Source organism: Dermacentor albipictus, chromosome 1 (assembly GCF_038994185.2).
Source record: "Dermacentor albipictus isolate Rhodes 1998 colony chromosome 1, USDA_Dalb.pri_finalv2, whole genome shotgun sequence".
NCBI lineage: Eukaryota > Metazoa > Arthropoda > Arachnida > Ixodida > Ixodidae > Dermacentor > Dermacentor albipictus.
Window position 1 is genome coordinate 315,621,217 of NC_091821.1, and position 17,265 is coordinate 315,638,481.

The window sequence follows — 17,265 nt, forward strand, 5'->3', positions numbered from 1 at the left end:
CCTCAAGGTGAACACTTTATCTCATTTCAAAATCTCGCTTTAAATGTTATTACAATTTGTAGTCAATCCGAACAAGATAGAGGTACACAAGAAGACGGTAACTTGTAATTTATCAACAGTGACCGAACGATGAACGTTTCTGGAGGCAACGTTTCGATAACGTGACTTGTATTCATCAAGGACAAGTCCCCTTGTCGAAACGTTGACTCCGGAAACATTCTTATTTGGACTGCTGTTGATAACTTGAAGTATGTCATCTGTAAAGCTTAATTGTTATTATTTAGAGCTCCGAGTGCGTCCCTGATTCAATGGCACGTGACTTCATAGCGGCATATCATGCACTGTGCCCTCAATAATCACAGGTTTTGATTCACATGTCGAGTTCAGTCCCGGCGGATTGTAAAGTTCTTTGCCCCGGATTCTCGAGCTAGATGGAAGCGAAGCCTGGTCGTGTAGGTCGCGCACGCCATTCTTCTCCATGTTTACTTCAGCCTTGAGCGGTGTCATCCAAGGGTGTCCGGAAGTCCTTGATCAGCACTGCAAAGACGTCTTGAGCCACTGAAGAAGGAAAAAAGCAGAGACAACTCCTGTATAAACATGCCGATGCCTAAGTTCTTTGATTTAGTTTTAATAATGTGGCGAACCGAACATGAAAGTAATGAATGAATGATGAAGACGTCTTACGTGGTGTTACTTATTCAATTTCTCGTTTACATACTGTTTTCTTGTGCATTCGAAAACATAGAAGTGGCTGTGTTCCGTAAAGTTATTAAGAAAAAGTGAAAGGAAAGTGAACGGAAAGACAAATTGCTGCAGGCCGGAGCCGAAATCGATGCTCTTTCGCCAATCCTCCGTTCACTCTTTTGGACGGGCTAGCCAGCACCACTCATGGTCATGACGGCGCAGATGAAACATTTTTTTTTTCAGTTGCAAATCGACACGTAGTGCGCGATCCTAAAAGCAGGCAACTGGCCTCCTGTGCAACCTAATGGCATCAAGGCTACCGAAGTCGAGATCCTCGCTATGCAACAAGCGAGAAGAATAAGGGGAATCGATGGACTCGATCTTTCCACTTGTCGCGTTCTTCTTGCGTTTAATTCCTTCCAAACAGGGACTAACACGATATTTTTCTAAAATTTCTTTCGGGTAATGCTAAGCACTTTTCGCAGATCTTACCTCGGCAAGCGTCATCTTGATGAAACCATTTTGAAGAGGATCTTTTTTCTCGAACGTCGCTGCAAAAAAAAAAAAGAGTTCGAATCAATTTAAAACGATATTATCTAATCACTTTAACGTCGTGTCGAACGCGACATGTGGTGTTAGCTGATGAAAGAAGTCACAGAAAAAGAAGAAAGAAAGAAAGAAAGAAAGGAAGGAAGAAAAACGAGGCAACCAAATGTCTGCTAGACGCCTAGTTACAGCAATGACCACGTTGTATATTACAACTATTCATCTCAGCCGACACTTGCAACCAAAGGTCCCAAGCTTCCCGTAAAGCATATCAAGTGGAAAAGCGCGTATGGCATTAGCAGAATCGATTTTATAAGAGCGTTACGTCGGCTGCAGTCAAAAAGTTGACTTGAAAAATAAGATAGCCTATACATTTTTTTTCTTGCTGTTGCTTTGCAAGCTTCTCTGGGAGTAAGGAGGAGTTGATTTTTGCCTAGTTGGTATTCTTTGCTAAAAAAACATGTTTATTACTATTAAGATGAATACGAAGGCGTGAAGACATGAACGATGACGCGGACGATAACTTCAATTTATATACTTATGCATCTATGCATTATGCATGACTGTTATGCATTCCTGCCGATCTGTGAACTTCGATCAAAACTCGTAAAAATCCCACGGACAAGGCGGGAGGAGGGAGCAGTTAAACGAATTTTACGAAAGTTTTCCCGGAGAAATTAACACACCTTCTGTGACATACATACGAAATTGATTATGATTTAGCTTCACAAACAGCACAGAAGCAGTGGCAAATTTGTCACAGCAGACTATCACAGGCAACATAATGTTTTCAGGTCACAGTGACTTTTTGAGCCACTTTGCTGAACGCCGATTTTGCCTGCTTTAGAAACTATACTGAATAAACTTGTCGGAAGCCAGCACCACATTAGTATGCGGCGTCTTCCACTGACACAATAAGGCGGCGCAAGTACCGTAACAATTTCTGTTATTGCATAATAGATACTGATCGGCTATTTGGTGAGTCGGGATATTGAAGCGGCTCACTTAAATGTTGCACGCACACACACACACATAGAAAGAACATACATACAGCTTTTGCAATCTCACACCGGCCCATCTTTCAACACCTTTAAACCTTTATTGTGAACTGAATTTACTTTTCATAAAACATGACGCAACACTCGTATAATCATAGAATGGGCCTAAATTTGTAAAGTTCACGAAACATTCGCAAGTGTTGGCAAGTGTACTTGTGCCCAGACTAAACTATTCTAAAGGTAGAACCCATGTCGTCGTTTATGAATCCGCATCTTTATATTCTTAGTGGCAAACATGTCGCTGTCGTTTCGTGACCACGTTTGTTCGTACAGGTTTCCGAGCGCGAGCGTTTTCGTGCTGCACCGTCGGACTGCAGCTCTGCACTTCGTCTGGCTTCCGCTTGTAGTAATGTGAATGAAACCAATGTGCTGAAAAAAGTAATGAAACCAATGTGATTTAAGAACTATGGTGGCAGAGATCGTATTAACTGCGTTCTCTGAGGATGCCTTCTTATATTACGCTATAGATATATCGTCGTTTTCTCACACTTTCGATGAACCGAAATTTATTTATTTATTTGAAATTGCGCCCAATGAAGCTGCCGGCTACGTACCAAAGGCGACGGACAAGTGAAGGATGCAAGACACGAAGTCTCCGAACCGCAACGTGCCGTCTTTCCTCATGTACCTCAGCATCAGCATAGAGAGAATCTCCGTGTTGAGCTGAAAACCTGCAAAAATGAAACGGCACTTGATTTGACTTACGCACATCTCTTGATCCCTGACAAACATTTTGCCCTTTACAATAGTGAAACTTAGTGAAGGTCCACCTATACCTGAACCTTAAAGACGCATACTTAAAAACAAACATGAAGCTAGCAAAGACAACCACGCAAAATTTAGTATATACTGAGGGAGTTGCTGCAGGCGTAATCTTTGAACTAGTGATGGAAAACGTCTCTTTGCATACTGACGTTAACGACAGAAGCAGAGTTGCTATCACGAAAAGTCCTGAAACCTGAAAGTGCAATTCTCCACATATTTAGACTGAAACAGCTACGTGATATAGCTTGCGCTTAAAGCACTGTCGAAGCCACAGGCCGGGTGCTGATAGATGGCAAAGTGGGAAGAAACGAAATGCTGTGGTACTTGTTTCCGCTTGAAGCGTGAACTGGACCATCGTTCCTTTCGTCTATCAAGACATGTGATACAGATCGCCGGCAAGCTGCAGGCTATACTGTCTCAATTTAAAAGGTAACGAGCAAATAAAATGAAAACGCCGAGTAGGTAAACAGCGATTGGAACTTCCCAGAATTTGTGTCAGGCTGGCTCCTCATTCGTAGACTACTAGGTGAATATCAAGTAGTATAGAACCGGATCATTATTTGTTTGAGACAAACACTCCCAGGACTGTTTCGTCAGAATGCAGCGTTACGTGGCCTGATGCACGCACCATAAGAAAGAAAGAAAGAAAGAAAGAAAGAAAGAAAGAAAGAAAGAAAGAGAGAAAGAAAGAAAGAAAGAAAGAGAGAAAGGGTGCTTCTTAGTCCGAGAACTGAAAGAACAGCAATGGCGGCGCAGCTGGCGCTACCACGGAGGTGTGCACTGACCTACGTCCACTATGGCGTCGCGCAGCTTCTCGGCCCTCAGGATTCCCGCCGTGCCACGTGTGTGCTTCTTGAAGGTGCTCTGCCAGTACTTCAGGCTGCACATGAAGTTCTTGTACTCCTGGTACCTCAGCCTTCCCATACCCGTTGTCTGCCAACGCAAAGTTCGGCGTCAAGGGCGAGTGCGTACTGTGCAGTTTACGCAGGCTTACTTAAGTGTATTTGGGGACATCTGCGGGGGGGAGGGGGGGGGGGGGACAAATGTTTGCGGGCCGCAAAAGAGCGAATTTTCTCATGATTTGGTCGTGGAACTTGAACTAGTCTTATGCCCCGCGATGTCGTTATGCTTTTTAATTATGGATGACATGCACACATAGCGAGTAAACCACTATCTCATGCAATCAAGGGCCACCGAAACACTTTTCTAAACATGTGAGACGCGCATCTAGCGTCTTGTGGAACACCTAGATAACACAGCAAGTGGACGTCCGCAGCATCTGGTAGGGGACAGGCACTGATACCGTGTGCACGACGCTCTGAATAAATAAAAAAACTTTAACTAAGTAAAATACAGTCGATATGTTAAAGATTATATCTGTTTCTATGTACCTGTGTACTCTCTTATGCAAATGGCGTCGCGTCCCAATCTGTTGCGTGATTTCCCCGCTACTGGCTGCAGCAATCATCACCACCATTTCTTGGTCGACGCGACTGCGACAGCTTTGGCGGAAAACGTCATGGAGGGGCGTTACACTACCAAAAGTGCAAGCCTCAGCTCCTGGCTATACATCCCGATGCGAGAGGATCCAACGCTCTTTCCTCTCCTGGTCTCCATTTTGTTTGGCGTCCCATTACACCGTATTAACTCAGATTTATCTACCCGAATGCACAAGAAACATGGAAATATTCTAATCAGGCTATCGCTGAGTCGATTTGAGTTTAACTTATTGAAGTTCAAAAAAAAAATGTAAATTATAAGGACTGTTGGAACAATATTAACTGAAAAATTCAGACCCTCAAAGCTTTAGCGAAAATTGTCTAAAACTGCTGAAAAGAAAAGGCTGCAGCTCGAAATGTACAATTCTATAACACCGGGGCTTCGCAATTCCGCGATCTCCACCCTTAAGAGCACCTGAAGTGGCCAAATTTCATGTTCAGCCAACAGATTGTGTAGAATTGTTACTTTTAAAATATAAATTCTGCTACTTTCTCATTCACAAGTTACTAATAACAATGTATGTGTCAACCTTGTGCCTTTAAGGCCGTCTAGCGGATGCAGTTTATAGGATTCAGACACTTCTCTGCAATGCCACTGTAAACTTGCAATGCAACACATTTAATTCAAATAGACTCCACAGTGGTCAAGCAAGAGTAGTTATGAGTTTCTAATGCATGTGAATAAAAATCGCAAGTACTCCAGTGTGCTCTTAAGTATGCGCTACACGTGGATCTGTCGCCCCGCCAAACACTATAGATCTTCACAGCGCAAGCAGGTGTCGCATATCGCGACCGTACTGAACTGAGCGCCAGTTCAAGACAGAGAAGGGGTGCTACAACGTAAAGCTATTCCAAACTTTTCGATTCCAATTTTGCAATCAGCTCTCTGTGATTGGTTAAAAGTTTTTTGGACCAGCACCACATCGCCTGTCTGTCATGCGACGTCCCGAAAACCGTGATAGCTTCTCATCTGATATGGCGTTTTACACTGATTGTGCATGATGGGACCGACAAAAAGAAAAATATTTATTACTCATTCGACGCCTTTTCGCCATTAGACCTCTACTATTGGTCAAAAGTTTTAGGGCTGCACCCACTTCACCTGCCTGCCACGCGATATCACAAAACCACGAAAACGCACCGCGTCAGTGACGTGTAGGCGTTAAAGATGCATTATTATGCCGAACAAAACCGAATTTTTTTTTCTGAATAGCCGCAGGCTGCCCCGTCCCGAAAGGAATAAAAGATGGCTGCCGCCGATCACTCAGACACTAACTGCTCGCACCTGCCGGAAAGCATGGGTTTATTTGCGTACAATAAAGCTTTTCGCGTGGCCGTGTAACGTTTTCGAGCACTTTCGGCACGTTTACGATCTCTCTGCCAAATATTCTTTGCTGAGGATCCGTTTTAGCAGCATTCTTAACGGTCCGTTGCATGCCGCCGCGATTTTCGACCAGCCACCGCAAGCTAAGTAAAGGAAAGCGGACCAATCGCAAACGCCGGCACAACGCTCTTCATCCGTTTATCGATTTTCAGTGCACTGGTTCAGCTCCATCGAATCCAACTGCACTTTAGCGTGCTCTTCGTCTCTTGTGTACCCACTAATGATAAGGCGGTCCCCCTGGCAGTTTCTCACTCTGGGACCTCCTGATGCTGTATACAATATGTAAGCCCGTTTCTTCTACATGAAAATAACAAACAATAAACTTGAACTTGAACTTGAACTTGTCAGTCAATTAGGCAAGAGAAGCAGTGAAGGCAATGCTATTCGTTTTTAAATCAAACAAAAGTGACCTCCTATATATGAGGAGAGCGTTTGATTGGTCTCTTCAGACAACCCTGCGGGTCACCGCCCAGATGCTTGCGTCGGCAGCTACGCAAATTTGACGCCAGAAGATAGGAATAAAAACATATTGGAATAGTTTTACGTTATAGGCCCCAAGGTTGCGGTTCAAAGCCAGCCCCGTGATGCAATTTCTTTTGTATGACTATTCAGCTATTTATAACATGATTCCTGTTGTGATGATAACGTTCCCCTTTACACACTCGTTTGTACGTCTAGCACCCAGACTCTATGTAGGGTTCCGCTGCCAAGGTTTGTGAGTCTCACACTCCCAGGCTGACACTCCCAGGGTTAGTACTAGTAGTGAAAAAAAAAGAAAATATAAATACCCCAGAAAGTGGATGAGAAAATGGCGCCGCGGTAGCTGAATTGGTAAGAGCATCGCACGCGTAATGCGAAGACGTGGGTTCGTATCCCACGTGCAGCCGTTTGTTTTTTCATCCACCTTCATTTCCATTAATTTATCATTTCTTCAATTTATTAGTAAGTACAAGTTATTTACCCAATGTTATCCTTGGTGTCTTTGGTAGCTTCTTGTGATATGATTAATAAAAATCGGGCCCCTCCGTTCCTTTTCTTCTCGTTAGCACCCAGGCTGTCACTTGTAAAGCGAACGGAATGGATGGATTAGGCTTCCCTACATAAAACCTCTTAATGTCGAGAAGCCAGCTTTGACGAACACCTTTCAGCGAGCTGCGTCCACATGCACAGGTCAGCTTTTCAACTGTGTCGCTAGTACAGACAGAAGGCAAGCTGCAATAGGCGCACTAAGCGTGATCACGTCTTACGTTTAAAAAAACAAGAAACAATGAAAACAAAGAAAATAACGGCCTAAATGAAGTATGACCCTTGAATAATGTCGGGATCATTTTGTCTATGGCTGTATCGACACAAACGCGTCCCGAAAGGCGCTGCTTTAGGGCGGCGCTTGCATGTGCACGAAGCTAGCTGAGATACGAGCAGAAATCCCTTGAAGCTAACGTTAATGACTGTCTAATTAGCTTTAAATTGAGGGATCAAATTTCTATCTCTAGAGGCGCTCGGACTAGCAAGAAAAATTGACTGAAGGCTCTACGTGAAGCCTTAGCGAACATAAGTTATGAGCGTCATCGTACGTGTTTCATTGTTGGGCTAAACAATGTAACTCGAACTTGGTGAGTGCCCTCAAAGCACATTGCACGCGATTCGGAGTACCGTTCACGTAAGTTCCTGTGTGTTATCACACGTTAATTCAAGAAGTGACCATCCTCCTTACCCTTCCCCCATGCCACCCGTTTCCCCATTTAGACAACTGAACTATTTCTTGCTTTGAAGCTCCTTTGCCTGCCCGTCTTTTTGTCCAAAAATGCTGGACTTAGTTTCCATGTCCTTATTCTTTGCGTGTGACTTTAAACATCCTAACGCAAATTGAATACAAGCTAGTTCGGCAGCTCACGATTGGCCTGCCATAATAATAAAGGATACATCCAGCGCCATGACGACTTGCCGGCAAACTTCTAGTGTAGCGCAGCTCTTGACGTAATCTGGAAAAGCAAGAAAAATGTCACAATGAATGACAAAGTGCGTTACCAACAACTGCAAAGAGGAAAAAAAAATAGAAACTGCACTTTTATGCTCCTGTGCACTTACACTGCTTACCGCGGGCGACATGACGGCTCCATTGCAGATTTAAACAATAATAAAACATCACATAATAATACTTCAGTGAATGCCTAGCCACTGCAATATCCTTGGGGATACCCACCATGGTTGCTCAGTGGCTATGATGTTGGGATGCTGAGCACGAGGTCGCGGGATCGAATCCCGGCCACGGCGGCCGCATTCCGATGGGGATGAAATGCGAGAACACCCGTGTACATAGATTTAGGTACATGTTAATGAACCCCAGGTGGTCGAAATTTCCGGAGTCCTCCACTACAGCGTGCATCATAACCTGAAAGTGGTTTTGGCACGTAAAACCCCATAATTTAATTTTTATTTTTTAGTCCTTGGGAATGTTACAACTAACGAGGCAGCATGACAATCGCATGTGAACAGCTTAACATCCGTACTTCCTCTATCACGAATCGAAATTTGCAGCACATTAAGACGGACTTCAGCGCGTGGTTGCAGATACATGGCTTTATAAATGGAAAATGAGACATCCACCCAATCGTAGCAATTGCTACAAAGAAAAACCATACGGATTCCTCGAAAGAAAAGCCTCGCAGTTAACAAAAAATTTGTCCAGGTTGAGGACTCGTACTCGGGACCACTACCTTACCGGGGCAGCCACGCTACTATCTGAGCTATAGCCAGGTGGCTAGCAGATCGAAGCAGATTGAAATCGAACTGCTCAGCAACTCGAAGCAAAGGCAAGAGTTTTACGTGGATTGGGTGGATGTCTAATTTTCTCCTTTATTAATTATTTCTCTCCACCTTGCGGGTTTTCCGCAGAACTGTTACGCCAGGCATGGCTTGATAAAAAATCAAAACTTTCAGAATTATTTTACGTTGATCCTTGCTTCGAATTTAATGCCTCGCGCATGTTGGATACCAGCAGACCCTTCGAAGAGTTAATAGTTTGCGGCCTCGCATCGCGGTCACAAAACACTTTCTGCGTAAATCTCGCTGTGCTGGTAGTCGATCCGTGATGCACTTGTGGTGACGCGGATGAGGATGTGCAACATGTGCTGCAGTGCCCGCGAGCAAATGCTGAAAGGCGCTGTGATATAAGATCTAACTACATTGGAGAGCAGAAAAGGATCATTATATCCGTGACTAACACGTACGTTGCTAGCAGCCTTCCATAAATTTATGGAAGTGAGCAAGATTCTTGGGCATTAGTAATTACATTCTTTACCACCAGTTAATGTAATCTGAGTTTATGTGAGCCTCTTTGACATTTATGTGTTTTATTTCACACTGCTGACGGCATTTGACGCTGTGTTATATTATTTTATGCCGTGTTAATGCTAGACACGGAACTTGGTTGTATAGACACTCTCGTAAAGATTTTCGCAAAGGCATTTAGCGAAGGCGTACTTCGCGGTTCAGCCTGACTGAGAGCGGACTCACCATTCGGGAGGCAGGCTTCGAGCAACTCCTGCAGTTCGAAGCAGTTGACCGAGGAATGCTCGTCCGCAACTTGCAGGAAAACGGCCTCGTACGAACTGATCTTGCTGTCGAAGGAAGGCGGCGCCTATGCGGTGGATGGATGCGAAAGGCAACGTCAGAAAGACTCTTTCTCTTTCTCTCAGCACGCGCTAGAACACAGTGAGCACGTGCAGTGCGCTCGCAGTATACATGTGTACGCTTCCTCTATGGTCACAGCTAAAGGACCGAGTAACAAATGAAAACGAGCACAAGACAGAAGACATGCGCAGCAGAACTGAATTGCCTGGCTGAAACACAATTGTCTGTTAAGACATCTTTCATACCCATTGACAAACTTGACTGTGAATAACGCTGAATTAGTTTCAATGTGCTCTGCTAAGATCGCATGAGGAAAAATCGGTACTCATTTGAGAATATCTGCTAATAAGACACCGTTAATAGAGATCTCAGACGAAGTGTTTGCAAGGACAACAAGCTAAGGTAGGAGATAATGAGGTAGTCGGTGGCTCCATGCAGCACAGGCCTAGTGATGTTAAGCCTTAGTTGCCCAAGTTCCACCAATGTCTCCAAGATAACAGGAAACCTGCACGCTTTTAAATTGGCGTCACACGGGAAGGTCGGCGACACGCGCCCTTTTATAGGAGGGGCAGGCAAAGCTTACCGCGATCATATTTTTTTTCTTCTGAAGCGTAACTTTCAATGAGGTCTTCAGCGCACCTAAGGTGACGTCCATGCCAAACTGCGCGAACATTGCGTTATGTATACGAGGTGTTTATTCTAACTGCGCGGTCATATGAAGTGCGGCGTCACGGCAATACGAGCGCTGAAAGTAGATAACCATCAAATAATAGATAACCGCCAACCATCAAACTTTATAAAGTGCCATTCGAATGCGCTTCTTGCACCGCAAACATGCGGTCGCTACGCGGTGATTCTGCTCACCTTCATGATGGCTGGCTTTACCGTGCTCGGTTGGCTGTCGATGAGCCTACGACGTACGGAGGGACCAAGAGTTAGAAGCGAAACAAGGAGCGCATTAAAAAGTGCACGAAGCAAAGTGCGACGTCACTCTTTTTTTTTCTTCTTTACGTGGCGGTGAACTGAAATAGCCACAAACGTCAGTGGGTCGAATCAACGAGCTTGCTAAGAATCGCCGCATGAACTCACTTTAGCTTCGTCGGTTTTCCCGAGAAGACGCGCAGTGTGAAAGAGGCTTCTTGGCCCAGTTCGAAAGTGGTCGGGAGTAGAACGTAGCCTCCTTGCTCCAGGACACACCTGACGGACACCTGTGGGCAGCCGGAAAACGCAGGGTGCTTGAAGAATAGCTCGCGTTATATTAGACTGCTCGCATGACAACCATGGTTTAGAAATCAAGGCCACAGGGTTTGCACATACACACTAACCATTAGCTCAGGTCTTCAATACAAATTGAAGATCAATCAATATTTATTCGTGTGAACACGCAAGGCAGCTGAGAGCTACATACGAGCAAAGTTCTCTTTTTTTATTTCTTTTTCTCGCCTACAATGAGGAACACTCTCCGAAAACGAGCCCCAACAACTGAGGGTATACATTTTTGGCGCTTGTTGTTAATTTACTTTCAAGAAAACTAGCGAGTCGTCACTCGTGGAGGCGTGACAGCACAATTTTCAGGCTGTTGGACGTTGTCAGACCTTTACAGTGTTAACTAGCTCAAATGTCATCAAAGGGATGTCACCTCTTCTGTAATATGTTGACCTACGGGTCCCTTTACACGCAGTAAATAAACAAACAAATAAATAAATAAATAAATAAATAAATAAATAAATAAATAAATAAATAAATAAATAAATAAATAAATGTCAATTACCTGCTTGCAGTTACTGTACTGGGAACTGAGAAGTGACTTGTTCTTCTTGAAGAAGGCTTTGTCCAGGGCGTCGTTCGGTGGCTTCGGTGTCTGCGTGGTGGACAAACAAAAGAAAGGTGCTCAAGGAAGCTATGGGAGATTTCACACTGTTTTTACGGCGAGAGGGTTTGCAGGACACTGGGTTGTGTTCCTTTTTTCTCCTTTTGCCAATGGTAAAGTTGTAACCGGAAATTTAAAACTTCTATAGCATGATGTCACATAACTGACAAATGGCATTCGAATCGGCTCATTTATTACTTATTCATAATATTTTTGAGTTTCACAAGTACTGTACCTAAAAAGGGAAATTGTCGTCGGTGCCGAGCCTGAAAATCAGTCTCAGTGGATTTTCTCTTCTATCTTTGCTTCCCTCAATACCGCGGGTTCGAATTCGAACTAGATAAAAGCCAATTTTTCCCTAAGGAGACAAGGCGCCGAAAAAAAAGGACAAGAAAAGAACAAAATGAAAAAGGAGCTTATGGATGCGCCTGAGCTTTAAATATAGGACGAACAAACCTGGTAAATAGTGAAGCCCATGACTTTAGGCTCAATGACTGCATCTTGACTTAAAGAGATGACTACTTCTTCCGACTCGGATAGAATCAGCTGGAATTGCGGATTGATGTGGAAGGTGTCTGGAAAAAAAAAAGTGCCCACGCCGATGAGTTTCTGTTAGAAATCCAAGGGAGAACACTGAAAGAAATGTCTCGCACCCACCTCCATACCCCTAGTAGTGCACAAATACATTCCGCGATCTACAAAAGGACGAAGTAGTTGAAGAAAGTGAGCTTTCGAGTGAGAATATGTTTAAGGATCTTTAGTTTTGAATTGTATTTGAATGTACGATAGTCAGCAGCTTGCATATGTACAAAACAAGTCGTAACGTAAGCTGATATACACACGGAATGAAAGGCATCGAAACAATTTACGCGTTCGGCGCGCGCTTTTCTCTGCGGACACCATCGACAGCCGTTACGTTAAGCTACCATTATACATGAGCTGCAAAGCGACGAGCGAAAAGATAATGTAGAGCCACCTTCAGGAGACAGTGTGACCCAACAAACGCCTTTTCTTTCTTTACCTTTTGTCCCTTTGTTTATTTGTGGAGTGAAAACGAACGTTGGCTCGCCTGGCATCACCGCCTTCTGCGCTGCTGTCTGCCCGAACCGAACGGGCACGCAGGTCTTCAGCTAAGCTGAGAAGGGATTGGTGGAGCGGAAAGGCGACGTGCGGCTTCGTATAGAGCACTCACCGGTGTTATTCCGGCATCCGCCGGCTGAGACGCCCCTTTGCCAGTGGCCCTTCCAGACCTTCATCTGCCAGGGCGTCTTGTCGCGTAGGCTGAGCTCGTCGCGACTCGTCTCGCTGTCCAGGTGCGCCACTTCGAGAGAGGTGAACGTCTTCATGAAGTCCTGGTAAGACATCCTGCCGTGAAGAAGCAAGGACGATAACTGTCACTCGCTGGTAAATAGCGAAGTAAATAAATAGCGGTTGGCTCCAATGACGACACTACGTCACCACTGACTGAACCACGAACACGGGAGGAGCACGACAATGTCTACTTCGCTTTATCATCGTTATACCTAGCAGTGTGAAATTTGGGTCTCTCTACAGGCAGATTTATGGCGAATAAAGAGCAAAAATTTGAAGAAGAATCCAAGCGAGCGATCACCGGTTTAGGTGTACGAAATTGTGCACTTTCCGTTGAACAAGCAGCACCACCCGTCATTTAACGAACTGGAGTTGTTACGTGCGACCTCTCCTTATCCCCCGCTCGGAAAGGCGCACGGAGCAGCAATATATTTTTTGACACAACGACAAACATGGCACGTTACAAGGGCAACTGAGATGGTGACCCATATACACGTACAAAGTTATTATCGACAGTGCACGAGAGGGAAAAAAGAATATAGCTCGGCCGGAAAGAAAAGGAGGGGATTTTGAGAGAGAACAAACGTCGTGAACGAAATGTTGGTTAAAATGAGAATGAAAAGCAATATAAATCAAGTTTGATGAAGCTCTGTCACCGCAAGTCCTCACGATACGGTAGCGTTCATGCAATGTGCTGATGCAGCTCCTGAAATCGCTGACATGACCCCTAAGTACGCTTCTGCTGTGCCTATAGCCTTCGCCAGCCGTACATTCCCCACCCAGCTAACGCGATCTGCCCCACGGTCCTCGTACTCACCAAAACTCTCCTTCCGCGGGGCTCTTGTAGTTCAGCCTTTCTTGCTCCTCCGGCGGAACCTTGTCCCACTCCTGGGATCTGGTGTTAGCAAAAATCAAGAAGCATAATAAACCGGTGATATAAAACGACTTGTGACTCTACACTGACCACGTAATGTATGTAGTTGTCCATTATTTTCCCTTTTACATAAAGCCGCTACAGCGTTCAACTTCAAGATAAAGGCTTAAGATTGGGGCTAGTTTCTTGTACATGGTGAAGTGAAATATCCGAATGAGGCATAAGAACGAACGACGGAAAGGACATACACGACACCTAACAGGCTCAAGGTATGCGAGTTCGGCTAACTGTTTTACAGTTCGCGTTTCATGGCAAGCTCTGCCTCGTCTTTGATTCGTTTTACACTTAATATTTCGCTCTATAATGAAATGTGCTGCTGGTAGCCTATCTGGGAATACTAATCACTGATCGTTTTTCTATTTTGGCATGTGCATGTTTTTGTGCGAAGTGACAATAACAAATTCAGAACTTTTGAAGGGTCAGCTGCAGTAAGGGCACTCACGTTACGTGTTGCTATTTTATGAAAGAAGTTAAAGAAGGAACTGAACAATGGCAACTTACATGTTCTTTTTTTGTGTCAGCAGCTTGTATTTCTTCATTTTTATTATTTGTCGCTAGATGATAATCAACTTTTTGTTTCGTGTAAGCATCCTTTGAAGTAACGGCGCAATGCATATGCTGTTCAAAGCTTTCAGAGGACACCTGCGTCGATTTCTATATGTTTAATAGTCAGCGCATTTCGTCTTTAGTATTTTCTTTTTCTTGCGCATTACTTGCAAAGCCCTCCCTTCTCCTGCAGTGTAGCCATGAAACTAATTTCTTCGAGATCAACCAGTTTATGAAACACTTCCTAGTTTTGTAGCTGTTATACAATAACGGCATTGACAATTTTATCTAGCTCGCCCAAATGACTGATGATATCGTTGTCCTTAATTTTCGTATTTTTTTTACATACGCACAAGTGGTTCCTGCCGATGCTTGCTTTCCCTTCGCTGCTTTTCTTTTTTCGTTCGTATTTAACTCATCAATCCTACGTTACAGTTTCCGATCAGTATCAAAATACAGACGAATTTCGGCTATTGTGGTAGTATCTTCTTTTCTGTTTTCGTTTTCCTGTTTTTTTTTCTCTTCTTTTTTTTTGTCCACAGCATTTTTGCTCTGACATAATCACGTTCTTCGCTTCTCTAAAGAGCTGCCAATTTTTCTTTCTCAGTTAATTTTTCTGAACATCCTAAATGAACTGCGGCTCCCAAGATTTATTTTCTGTTCAAGTCTTTATGCATATGCTATATTTATATCTAGTCCAAAAGCTAGTTTGACAACACCTGCAGACGGGCTAGATAACGCACTGCAGATCGACGGAAAATAAGCGTACGGGAAGACACACACGAACAGCCGAGAAGACACGAACAAGGGAAAGATAGCGCCTGTCCTGTGTCTTTCTCTGCTGTTCATGTGTGTCTTCCTGTGCGCTTATTTTCCGTCGATAGGCTATAAAGCCCAACCGAAGTGTCATCGAGCAATAGTCTGAGTCCTACAAACGTTTTGGAACTCAATGAATTCATCCCATACGTTTTGTTCCACTGCGTTATTTGCTTTGGCGCCCTTTAATTCCATTGTGCTGGCCGTTATTTTCGGTAAAGGGCGATAATGACGCATAAACTATACCAGCACGTCCTGAGGCATGCGCAGACGGGGCACATCCGCCAAGCAGCGCTGGCAGTGACCTGAAACTTAGTAGCGCTTAGTAGAAAGCTTTCACTCGGTGCCCACGTCCGACATCCCTATCGAAATTCGTGTGAAACTCCCATCAAGCAACAACGCTGAAACGAATAGGATTCCATTTAAAAGAGAAAATTAACTTCTAACTAATGATGCAAACAAAATTTTGATTTAGGACCTGAATTTAAAAAATAATTATTAGCGCGCCTTGGTAAGTTATAAAATAATTGAAGTGCCAAGTTTACAAATCAGCAATCGCGCACCAAAAACAAATATCGCAACTCCATTAACAGTGCCTACCAGTGTGCCTAAGTTGGACAAATGTAGTATGTCACCTAATGCGAAATCACTACTTTGTTTACACGAGTTCTGTTAAATTCGTATGGTGTTAAAGTCGTTCTATTAAAGCTACTGGTCAGGGCGATGTACTAATACATCAGGATTGTCCATTTGAACAATTAATTTATGAACTTCAGTGTTGCGATCAATGTTTTCATTGCGAAATTACATAATTGTAAACTTAAACGCATTGTATTTCTTAGAAATGTTCTGGTCTTAGGCAATAAAATAAAAAAAAAATAAGAGACACGAGCAGTAGTATGTCTGCACCCAACAGTCTGTACATCTTAATTCTCTCCTTTAACTGCCGCAATCCTTATCTAAATCCGCACATTAACTGCCGAGAAAAACGATTTCTCAGCGACCATTTATTTAGATGTGAGCATCCCAGGTAAGCGTATAGTCTTACGATAGTTTGTTTTGACCTGCGCTTTGATACAACGACTAGTTAACTTGCACGTTGTGGGCTTTAGGCGATATATAGCTGTTTACGAAACAATAAATACATAAATACAGTATACAGTAAATGAAATCCCTACTGAAGAACTTGTTCAATCAACCCCCCCCCCCCAAAAAAAAAAGAAAGAAAGAAAGCGCTTTGGTTTGTTCTATTTTGAGTGTGGTTTTGTTCTGCATGCCGTTGCACTCTCCTCTTGAAAGACACCACATTGAAGCACTCGGTCTCACAGGCTCCCGTTCCTTTCATCACAGCCAAATCAGCAAGAAGTGCTTTTTTTTTCAATGATGCGTATTTTAAGTATTACCCAAACATGTCGCATTAGTTAGGCACAAAACAGTTGCAAGTACGAATCTGCAGCATCCAGTGTCTCCGCTTACTCTAACGACCAGCTGCCGATGTAGTCTGCTCCGACACCGAAGGGATTCCTCAGCTTCACGAGCTGCACCTGTTCGCCTCCCGCCGTGGTCACCTGCGGGAAGAAAGGGGGGAGGGGACCATGAAATAGCGTGTCACGTAGAATTACGCACAATGAGGGCATTTCTAAGTAATTTTTTTTTAGAAGCATGCAGCAGCGTGCGCCAACGATACGACTCAAGAATAGGAGCAATATACGATATGCGGGCGCATTGTAATCGAGTAAGCGCCTTTATGAGATAACTTTACCTCGACATCGACTACTATATTTTTACCGAGTGCGAGGAGAACCTATAAAGTGCTCTACCATGCTTCTGCTGGATCAAGTAAGCTGCGAAATAACTGGCTGCAAAAAGATATAACGTTAAATTGGAGTCATTAAACCAAACCCCATTCAGTTCCTAACATGTTTAAAATAAAAATGCTGGAAGAATTATATTTACCGGAGCTCCGTATTTATAACAGCTATCGATTCACCAATGTGCGCTAAGTGCAAGTGTGAAGAGACCATCAGTCACCTTCTGTGCCACTGTTCTCGCTTCGATAATCAACGTGAGACTCTCCAGTGTGCTTTAAATAGACTGGATGACAGGCCATTTACGGAAGCGAAGATCTTGGGAGCCTGGCCTCACAGTTCATTGGCCCAGAAAGCAGTTAGAGCGCTTTTTTGCTACCTGAGGTCAACAGACTTCAGTGCCCGACTATA

At 43.9% G+C, this 17,265-nt stretch overlaps 1 protein-coding gene across 4 annotated transcripts in view; it reads right to left on the reverse strand.

Moving 5' to 3' along the window:
- Nucleotides 1–260: 260 nt before the first annotated feature.
- The window catches only part of CalpC (calpain C), a 107,044-nt gene continuing 90,039 nt past the window's right edge, over nt 261–17,265 (reverse strand). For all 4 annotated transcript variants that reach the window (XM_065435025.2, XM_065435014.2, XM_065435036.2 and 1 more), the window contains exons 7-19: nt 16,523–16,614; nt 13,568–13,645; nt 12,632–12,804; nt 11,896–12,014; nt 11,341–11,430; nt 10,659–10,777; nt 10,434–10,479; nt 9,453–9,576; nt 7,860–7,918; nt 3,839–3,986; nt 2,843–2,959; nt 1,177–1,235; nt 261–558 (exon numbers count right to left, since the gene is read on the reverse strand). In XM_065435025.2, the coding sequence (XP_065291097.2) occupies nt 532–558; nt 1,177–1,235; nt 2,843–2,959; nt 3,839–3,986; nt 7,860–7,918; nt 9,453–9,576; nt 10,434–10,479; nt 10,659–10,777; nt 11,341–11,430; nt 11,896–12,014; nt 12,632–12,804; nt 13,568–13,645; nt 16,523–16,614 (1,251 nt within the window). In that variant the 3' untranslated portion in view covers nt 261–531. The remainder of the gene's footprint in view (nt 559–1,176; nt 1,236–2,842; nt 2,960–3,838; nt 3,987–7,859; nt 7,919–9,452; nt 9,577–10,433; nt 10,480–10,658; nt 10,778–11,340; nt 11,431–11,895; nt 12,015–12,631; nt 12,805–13,567; nt 13,646–16,522; nt 16,615–17,265) is intronic.